General features: G+C 47.9%; 1 protein-coding gene across 1 annotated transcript; it reads right to left on the bottom strand.

The window, feature by feature from the left end:
- Nucleotides 1–8,292: 8,292 nt before the first annotated feature.
- Nucleotides 8,293–9,597, bottom strand: LOC103601115 (leucine-rich repeat and fibronectin type-III domain-containing protein 2-like). The gene has a single exon (XM_008585499.1). The coding sequence runs from the start codon at nucleotides 9,595–9,597 to the stop codon at nucleotides 8,620–8,622; it is 978 nt and encodes a 325-aa protein (XP_008583721.1). The 3' UTR covers nucleotides 8,293–8,619.
- Nucleotides 9,598–10,610: the final 1,013 nt, after the last annotated feature.

Below are 10,610 nucleotides of genomic sequence, written 5' to 3'. Positions count from 1 at the left end.
GCGGGCCTGGGTATTAAAGGGAGGCAGACAGGGCTGGGCTTCCTGAGGTCATCCCATCCCCCCTTGGAAAGTGCTCACCTCCTATTTCAAGTGGGGAGCCTCTGGCCCACTTTCAGTCCTCTGAACAGAGCTAGGCTCTCACTGGGTGATTTGCCTGGCACCTGGCAGAGTCTTCCCATCCTAGAAGGGAAAAATTCTGTTAACCCAAAGGGATGAAGAAAAACCAGTGGGAGGTTTTTGCTAGCAGCATTTGTGTCATTCCAGAACCTTAGTTGTTAGATTTTGGCTGTTATGCCAATCCCAGTACAAGGATGAAGAATGAGCAAGGACTGGGGAACCAGTAAGTGAGGAACCAGTGAGTGAGTGTCATCCTCACCCCAGTGGTAAGGTCTGGAATTTTCCAGGTCCTTCTAATTGCTATTGGGGCTGCTATGGATCTCAGAACATAAAGGGGCACAGGGGCTTGTAGAGCTTACCATGTGCTCTCTTCCCCTTCCCTGCCTCCTTCCTTCTCTCGATGTCATGAAGACCAGTGTTGATTTGGCAAGAAAACATCAACCCCCCTGAGATTTTCCCAGTGGGGGCCCTGGCTTTGTATCTAGTTTCCTAATACTATTTTGGCCATAGCAGTCTTTGGGAGCTGATTTCTGCCTGGGTTCTGGATTTCCCATGAAGGCAAGAAGGATGGATCCGCAGGGCCTGCCAGGAGTACAGAGCCCTAATTGTCAGGACCTGATCTTATTAGAGCACAAAGAAACATTCCTTGCCTTGGGTGAATTCTGAAATTCATAATGTGTCATTTGCTTGTAATAAGATTAATAAGATTCTTCGTGGATGTTGAATGGGGTATTCTAACACCCATCCAGGAAGGCTGGAGTAGATGACCTCTGATAGCTTTTGCCAGCCCTGGGATTTTATGAGCCTGACATTCCTAATATTGTCATTAATGTGCTATAATTTATAATAATTTTTTCAATGATGCATATTATTAATAATAACAACTGTTCTCACTCTGCCTTTTCCAATCTGATGTGTGATCTGTATAACCACACAGTACTCCACAGTCATACTTACTGAAGTCGATACTTACCATTGATATTTTACCAAAAAGGAAACTGAGGCCAAGAACCAGCTCTCAACCCAGATGCTTTTACTGAATAGCTCCTCATCCCTAGGAGCAACTGCATTTGCCTTGGGTTACTCAGGGTCCTCCAGTTCTCTGCAGCTGCCCTGCCCCTCTTCCAGACCCGCTTTTTTCCCTCCCCCCTACCCCCACTCAAAAGCTCTTGGTATAGCTAGAGTCACCTCCTTCAGCTCCTGCTTGTCCACAAACAGGATTCCAGTTCTAGATGGGTCCCTATTTGACCCAAAGCCAGTCAGTTTCTTGTGACCAGTCTTAATTTCCTCCTCTGTAAGAGGAATCAAGATTTTGGAACTTAAACTCTAGTAAATTCTTCCAGTCAGAAGTGCCATCTTGGGCTGTGTGGCCCTGGCCAATCCATCTGTTCATCTCTTCTTGGAGAACAGTTTCTCCAGAGCTATAAGTTATCTTGAAATGAGTAAAAACAGACCCATCTTTGTATAACCAGAGATCTAGACACCAGCTTATGTCCCTGCCCCTCAGGGACACATATAAGGCCCTCAAGGGAATGCATAGTGTCTTTCACTTTTACTTTTTTGTCTCTCAGGCACAGTGCTGGGCATACAGCAGCTCAGCAAAAGCATGCTGAATGAGCGAAGACTGATATGTCCACCTCTTTCACTTTTTCTGCTGGGCTTAGTCTTCGAAAAGTCAATGTTCACATGCTGGGATCAGGCCTTTTACAGGAAACCCAGAGAACTCTGCATTTCCAATCTCCTCTGAAGCTCTGTAGGTAACTTCAGAGCAAATTCATTTATTGAGTGTTTGCCCAACTCTGTTGCTCATTAGCTGTGACCTTTGGCAAGTTATTTAACCCTTCTCTACCTTAGCTTCCTCAATGGAGATGATGATAATAATGCCTATTTAATTGTGTTGTTTGATGATAAATTAAAATAATCAATATAAAGCTCTTTAAACAGTGCATTGCACATGGTAAACTCTCAATAAATATCAGCTATGATTATCAATTTAATTTTGCAGTTCAATATCCACCTGAAAAATGCCAACCTTGTGTCAACGAATAGTGTTGTGGATTGATGTCCTCCCAGAATTTAGTCCCTAATGTGAGAGAGTAAAGAGGGTGGGAAATCCTATTATGATAATTGAAAGGTAGGGCCTTTAAGAGGTGGTTAGATTATAGGACCATGCTGTAGTGAATGGCTTAATAATCGTGGTCAGGGGCATGGTTCTGAAGGCATTAAAAGGAGAGCCCATGGGAGTCTTTCTCTTCCTTGCCATTTTCTGCCATGTGAGACCCCTGCATTGCTGTGAATACACCACCAAAGAAGACCCTCGCAGATGTGTTCCCTGGACTTTGGACTTTCCAGCCTCTGAAACTAAGCAATAAATTTCAGTTTTTTACAAATTACCCAGTTCTGTGCATTTTGTTATGAGCAACAGAAATGGACTAATACTTAAAGGTATAGGAAATTTACCATAATTAGCTAGATAAGGCAACCCACCATCTTTAGATAGGTAGAACTGTGTCTTCAAAAGAACTGTGTCTTCAAAAGATTCCCACAGGAATGGGTGGGAAGAGCATGACAAGGAACACAGGAGAGAAGCCTTCAGGATGAATGGATGTAACCGAGGACTTAAAACCCTTCTTATTGGCAATATTCTTTCTGACATGGTGAACAAGATAGCTGCTTGTTACTGGGACATGCTGAGTCTGTGATGAAGGAGGTGTGGGACTCTGAGGTTGCAGTTCATCAGAAATTGGGAACAATGTCAGGCAGGTCAGCTAACAGAGGTAACCATGGTTTGGGGAACAGGGGACACATTCGATGTAGCTAGGGGATTCAAGGGAAAGAAAAGTCACTCTTGCAAAGTATATAAATGTTAGAGTCACTGCTGGGTGGGCCAGGGAGCACTAATGAACACATGTTACGGAGGAGGTGTAAAAGAAGAGGGGGTGTGTTCTTCATCAACTAACCAGATGGACAGCCTGGACAGAGGGCCAGGCTGTGGGAGGCTGGTCAGTGGGCTGACTGGTTGTGCACCAGATGGGCTTGGGGATCCCATGGAGTTGGGTGAGATTCCAGCCCCACTTCCTCCTCAGTAGGGAACCAAGTGTGTAACTGAAGAATTCATTGACGTCTCCGAAAGGACTAGATCATGAGGTCTTCCTTGCTCCAGTCCCAGATAGACTCTAGCGTAAGATGGGGGAGTAGAATGCCGGCTCTGGTTCACCAGGACTATATTCTCATTTTGGCTAAAGGGACCAGAAGATCAATTATCTCAATAAGAACAGGAAAATAGGGAAGAGTCAGCAACCTGGGCCCACTTCCCCAGAGTCAGTGACCAGAATAAAGACACCAGACATTATCCAAAATGAGGACACGGGGCAAGATCATTGGATCTGTCGGAAGATCCTAACTGGCTATGGTGGGGGTCACGGGATAGCTTTAGAGGTAAAGAGCATCTCCCCCCCCCCTTTGGTCTAGGGGAAGTATGTCAATTTCCCTCTGCTAGAAGCTGCAGGGGAGGGACATCCACCAGCCTTGTAAACACTGGCTATGAGGTGAGGAGGCTTAATTGAGATGAAAATGCTGAGAAACTATGATCTTTGGTTTGAAGGCTGAAAGTACGAATAGATATTTTTAAACTGTGAAGGGGGCAATGTTCCTTTTAGATATTGGGAGAACAACCAGGATGGGTTGTTCTGCTTCTATCATAAAAAGGTAGAAACCTCAGGTGTTTACCTGTGAGAAGTCTTCTTGTCACAACAAACTTTTCTTGCTGCCAGAGGCATCATATGGAACAGCTGGGTTTAGAAATCTAGGTGTAATATTTAAAACTGCATGTTCAGCTTTTGACTGCTGCCTGCCAACAGTCTTTTATTTTGAATAAGTGTGTCTATTTTTTCAGCAGCAGTTTGCAAAAATGTCAGTGGCTACAAGAACATAGGAAGCCCCACTCAGCTTGCTGAAGTCCTGAGACCTTCACTGCAGACACATTAAGAACAGAAGACTCAGAAGTACTCAGGCTGTGCTTATGAAAAATCAATACTTTCTGCTTTGGAAAAGGGAAATCTTAGACAGTGACCTTCCTCTTACCTGGCCGAAAGTTTTATCCCTTAAAAAAAAAAAAAAGTGTGCCTAAGGTTTTTTGAAATTTCAACACTGCAATGATAGAAAAATGAAAAACATTTCCTTTGAGGGGAACCTGAGGGATGTGTCATTATCACGAATGTGAAGAAGAGGGTTGAACTGTTTGCCAGAGAGCTTAGTAATTAGCTAGCCTCATTCCATATCAGCCATCTCACCTCTGCCAAAGGTCGGAGAGCTAAAGGCTTCCCTCTATCAGCAAAGAGGATCTGGGTAAGCAAGCACCTTTCCTGATAGGGACAAGGGTTTTAGAATAAGAAGAGGTGAGAAGATGGGTTTGGTCATGGGAGCAAGCTGGTGTTAGGCTTTTTATCTTAAGAGGAAGAAGTCACAGGGCAGAAAAGAGCAGACGAGACTGGAGATAAAAGGCTCCTTAAACAAGGGGCCTCCTAGAGGTCACCAAGAATGGAGAAGGGTGACCCCAAGGGCAGGCTGAGCATGGCAGTCTGAATCCTGAAGGAGTCTTCCTGGCTGGGGGAAGAGAACGTGTTACAAACCAAGAAGGGCCAGAAAGGCCAGTGTGAAGTCAGACGGAAGCACTTAACCCAGGAGCTCTTGCCTGGAGTCAATACTCTGAGGATTCTGCCAGATCCTGAGGCCAAATCAAGGGCTTCCAGATTAGGCTATAAGTCTGAGAAGTTCAGCCAATGTAAAACACAGTCTATAACAGATTGAAGGGAGGAAACAGGATAGGGAAGCAGTGTGATATCATGGAAAAATCTAAGGCTTTGCAGCTAGACTTACTGTGTAACCTTGAGCAAGTTACTTAGCCCTTCTGAGCTTCAGTCCCTTCATTTGTAAAACACGCATAATATCTTCCTTGAAAGGCCATAGTGAGGATTCAGTAAGAAATGCATGTGAAACACCAAGCTTGGTATCTGGAAACTAGGTACTCAGTAAGTGTTAGTTTTTTTCCCCTTCCTAAAGCTGTGCTTTCAAGTCAATCATTGTATGTCTAGAGCCACGCTGTCCAATATAGTGGCCGATATTAGCCATATTTGGCTCTTGAGCACTTTAAAGGTGGCCAGTCTGAATTGAAATGTGCCATAAGTATAAAACAACAACAGATTTTCAAAACTTTGTACAAAAAAATTGTAAAGTGTCTTATTAATTTCATAGCGATTACATGTTGAAATAATATTTTGGATATATTAAGTTAAGTAAAAAGCATTATTAAAATTAACTTCACCTGTTTGTTTATACTTGATTTAATGTGGCTACTACAAAATGTGAAATTATAGTTTGGCTCACATTTTATTCCTATTGGACAGCACCTTATCTAGACATAAGATAAAGACAGGGTTGGGAAGCTGTGTTCTAGAAACTCATTTGTGATTTCCCAGTAAATGATCCTTTTTAAAAAAAATACCATCTGGCGCTCAACCAAAATGGGTGAAAGATACCTGTGCATCCCCAGTGGCCAGGTGTGTTGATGGCCACAAATCCAGGAAAAAGTAGGTAGGATATATCAGAGAATTGAGATGTCAGGTGGGATGGTCAGGGCTGCTGCGGATGGACTATTCCCTTCTTAGCCTGGAGCTTCACTCCAGATTCTCTACCTTTCTTTACTGCAGGAGGATGACCCCATCCTCTCTTATTTCTGAAGACTTCCTCCACTGTATGCATGAACTTGGCAGGAAGCAGGCTCCCACCAGGGAGTAACAAACACAGGTGCAAAAGAAAATGCCACATCAAAGCCATCTTTAGAAAACCCCAGAGTTTCCAGAGAAATGAACAGCAGACCTTCACAGACATGAGAATGTTCTCTTTTTTTCTCCCTCCCAAGAAGTGTGGTTGGTAGTTGTTTTTAAAACTGTACATTTTACTGTACTTTTTTTTTTTTAAGCAAAGGAGAATACTGGCATTTATATTCTGACCACAGGGATGTTGCTTTCCAAAACTCAAGTCAGAAACATGACAAACAGAAGAGCAAATACATATCATGTCATGACAGAACTCAGAGCTGCTGATGAGAATAGACAGTGAGTTGGTTTCTCCCCTTTCACTGTCCACCACTTTCCCTCTGGGTGCGTGAAGCCAAAGGCAAAGAGAAAGGTGGTATTTGAGACCTCTTCACAATGGCTACATTTTGAAAGGATGAGTGGGAAAGATGCAGAGAGAGAAAAGAGAGAAGGCAAAATGGAGAAGGGAAAAGACAGAGGGTGAGAGAGAGAGGTTTCCTTTCAAGTCACCCAATTTTCTGAGTGCCACCGTGACTGGGAGAGGGTTGTGCTCTGGCACTGAGATTGGCCTGGAAAATAAACTTGCAGTCTCATAAAAGACTGGCCTGGTTTGTTAATGACCTTGTCAGGACCAGAAAAGGATGGGGAAGGCAGAGAGTGATGGGGAGAAAAAGAATGAAAACAGGTCAGTGGAAGGAAGGTGAAGAGAGAGAAAAGCAGCAGAGGGGGAGGGAAGATGGCATGGGATCTGGAGGCTCCTGGGCTGGAGCCAGAAGGCAATGCTGCATACACAGTTCCAGGTCCCACCTTGTGTATTCTTGGGTGGGGTTGAGGGCCAGCAGCTCAGCTCCAGGTCTGAGCCCATTAAAACTTTTAAGCCCCAGATGGTCTCACCTGTGTGCTTTGCAGGCTGTGTGGTTGGTGAATGGAAGGAGGAAGAACAAGAGAGAGAGGATAGAGGTCTATGAAGAAGGCTTGGCAATGGAAAGAAGAGTTGGGGAGGCCAAGGGAGAGGTAGCGTGTTGGCAATGAGAAGAGACCTAGAAAGACACAGACAAAGGCCAGGAGGAACAGAGATGCAGGGGAAAGCCATTCAGATTTGTTTATAGCAATTTCTCCCTGGCCACCTCTCCTTTGTCCCTTCTCTTGCTGCTATCTGGGAGTGTGGGGGTTAATTCCTAGATGGAAAGGAGCCCACACACCTCTCCCATTCCCATCCTGTCATCTCTGTGGATGGCTCCTCCTCAGGAAAACAAGAGAAGGCATCCCCCATGTCTCACCCTGACTCACCTTCTTTAGGAACAAACATGGGACAGACTTTGGACACATAACTTCCCTAGTGAGGGTGAAGACAGGTCATGGATCCCAAACACCACCAGGAGGTAGGCAGTCTTGGCCTCTGCCCTGACCTGGTCACTAAATCATGGTGTGACCTTGGGCAAGTTCCTTATGTTCTGGGGCAGAAGGAGAGAGTGTTAAGGATGGGATGATTGCAAACACCTCCCCAAGCTTCAGAACCCTACAATTCTAAAAAGATTCAGCTTTCTCCCTCCAAACCCCCAAGAATTTTCCCCTTGTGTCCAGTAAGAAGGATAGTGACTGCTTTAGCAGCTCATGCTCCTGGTACCACTGAGCTGGAAAGCATAACATCTAGATTCATGAAGCATTAATTAATACTTAGAACTAGAAGGGAATCAGAGACCTTCTAGTATAATTCCAGTATTTCGCAAATTAGGAAACTGAGGCCCAATGGGAGAAAAGTTATTCTTGCTCAAGTTATTCAGCTGGTTATCCATGTGGCTCTGAAATCCAAACCCTGAGCTTCAGACATATAGTCCACTGCTCCTTCTGCTTTCCTTATGACCCCACACTGCTTTCCTTATGACAAGCCCTCCTGGCCCAGAGCATGCTCATGGGAACTTTCTGTACTGGCTTCCCAGAAGAGGCAAAAATCCCAACGCAGCTCCAGAAGATCCCTTATGTTCAGAGCTCTTCTCCTCCTCACACATAAGAAGACCTGGAAGTTACCCTTCTCGTTTCAGCTGCTGTGATGGATGTGGGGTGTCATGTTTGGGAAGCAAAGAAAACTAAGTCAGGTACCAGGGGTCACTTGCCCCTCCCAATATGGGGGTGGTTGGGAATAATGTGGACTCTGGGCAGGGCACTCCGTAGCCTTCCCCCAAAGAAGCGTGGAGCCAGAATTATTCCCTTCTCTTGTCAAGTGGCAACAATCACCCACTACCAGGGCTGTGGGGGAACAAGCTTTCATATGTAAACTTTGGATTACCTGTGTGAATGAAGAGGAGGAGTCTGGGAAATGGAAAAAATAAATTAAGAAATAAAAACAACACTGGACCCATAAGCAATCCAAAGCCGCTTGCTTGTACGCTACATTTGTGATCAGAAAGGCAGAGCCACCTTTCCAAACACTCAGGGCTCAGTCCGACACTTGAGCGAGTCCGCATTCCCTGAGCACACCCCGTCTGGGTGGTGGGGGACGGGTCTGGGGAGGTGATGTGGGTGGTGGCGGTGGGGGACGAGAGGGACAAGTGGCCATTGATAGTGAGACAAAACCGTCCCTGGATGTAAACATCACCATGGAAACTCCACAAAGACTTGCCATAAAGATGCTTTCCCCTTTTTCTTCCACCCCGCAAGGGTGGGAGGGAGGATGCCCACCCCCCGCCTACACCGTGCTCTCCATCACCCACTCGGAGCTGCCGAAAGTTCCCCGAGCCCCCACCAGGTCACTCTCCTCAAAGGGCAAGAGCATGCCATTGACAGAGAGGCTGCGCTTCGTCCAGATGTTCGAGACCCTCCGAGGGGGGCTGTAGCCACTGGGGGTGATCCCTCCTGCTGCCGCAGCCGCAGCCGCAAAGTCCCCCATGTCAAAGGAGTGGCTGCGTTTGGCCTTGCCCTCCAGGGGTAAAGGGAGCAGGCTCCTGGCCCGAGCGGCAGGGGGCCCTAGTAATGGCTCTCGGTCCGAGTGGTGGCCCCTGGCCGATGTCCCAGACCCTGTCCCAGCTGGAGTCCTGGAGTCTAGCAGCTCCTCTTTTCTCTGACTCTTGAGGTCCAGGGAGGCAAAGGCCCCCATCAGGCGGTCAAGGTTGGGCTTGGGGCGGGGAGCGGGATGAGGGAGCCTCCAGGGGCCCCGTCCAAGCCCTGCAGCCTCCCCACTGCCCAGGGAGCTGGAGGAAGAGGAGTCACTGCCTCGGACCAAGCTGGCAGTGAAGTCAACCAGCTCATTGCGCACCACCACCTTGGGTGGCTCCTGTGGTGGGGCCCCACTGGGTGCACTGCCTGGAGGCGGCGGCTGGGCCCCGTTGGTCTGAGAGTACACATTGCTGACAGTGGCTGCCACCAGCTTGCTGGGGGCCTCGTGGTTGCACACCTTGTAGCGCACCATGAGGATGACGATGAAGACCAGCAGCGTGGCCACGATGATGCCCCCGATGACAAGGATCACGGTGCCACCTAGGACCTGGCTGTGCATGGACTGGCACTGCGGGTAGTCAGCCTTGGTGAAGAATTGGGCGCAGCCCACAATGTTGGTGGCCGTGAGTGTCGTGGCTGTGTCGTCCCACATGGCCAACACACACAAGTCGTAGCCAGTCCCTGACACCAGGTTGTTGACCACGAAGGCCTTGTTGGAGGCTGGGATCATCCTGGGGGGGGTGGGAGGCAGACAGAGGGTGAGGGGTGGAGGGGCAGAAGGACAGGGTGATGGAGAGGGGACAGAGGCAGAAATAGAGAGGGTGGCAGAAAGAGGGAAAGGAGAGAGACAGAAAGGAGAAGAGACAGGAAAGGGGCGAGATGGAGAGAGAGAGGAGGGGGAGGAGGACGGGGAAGGGGCAGGCAGGTGACAGGCACAGGGCACAGGAAATCATGAACAAGAAGTAGAAGTGAGGAGAGAGATTCAGAGGAGGGAACAGAGAGACAGGTTAGGGTGAAAGGAAAGAGAGAAAGATTCCAGGATGGAGTATCAGGGAGAGGTGCAGACAGAGATCCAGAGGGGATCAGGTGAGAGAAAGCGACCCAGCCAATGTGGAAGTAAAGGCAGTGAGTGAAGATAAGGGAAGAGAATGATTGAAAGAGAGATGGGGGGTGTTTAGAGGTAAAGAGAAAAAGGGGGAGAGACTCGTGCAGAGTTGAGAGAGAACACATGGGGGAAAAGGGGGCGGAGGGAGAGACAGAGAGGCAGAAGGTTAAAGGTGTGAAGAAGCAGCAATTAGACAAAGGGCCACCCCACCACCCCCTTCCCCCATGTCTGCTGCTGATACTCCTTCAGGCTCTGGGAAGTGCAGGGTGAGAGTCAGGTCCAACCTGGCCGACCCCAGACTGCCCCTGAGGCTCACTCCACCCCTTGTCATGACTTCTGAGACTCATCAAGACCCACATCAACACTTAGGAGCCACCACCACCCTTGTCTCCAAAGGGCTTTTCATTATTCTGGAGGGAGGGCATTTGCTGCTGCAGACTGGTGGCTGGAGGGGTTGGGGGAGCAGTGGACACATGGGTAGGGGGCGCTAAGCAGAAGAGAGCTGGAGGCAGGAGGGAGCATGCTGCTCGGAGGTGGAGGGACGGTGCAGTGTTGAAGACTGGAGGGCAGTTGTGCATCCCAGAGGGAAGGGCGATCCCTCTGTCATAGCCATCTGAGAGACCTGGGGGAAGAGTTTC

This window comes from Galeopterus variegatus, unplaced genomic scaffold, assembly GCF_000696425.1.
Source record: "Galeopterus variegatus unplaced genomic scaffold, G_variegatus-3.0.2 Scaffold3596, whole genome shotgun sequence".
Taxonomy (NCBI): domain Eukaryota; kingdom Metazoa; phylum Chordata; class Mammalia; order Dermoptera; family Cynocephalidae; genus Galeopterus; species Galeopterus variegatus.
Note: the sequence above shows the minus strand (reverse complement) of the source record. Positions and strands in the feature narration are given on the sequence as shown.

What these genes read in the sequence shown, in the direction of transcription:
- LOC103601115 (XM_008585499.1), bottom strand. Translation starts at nt 9,597, where the DNA reads ATGATCCCAGCCTCCAACAAGGCCTTCGTGGTCAACAACCTGGTGTCA.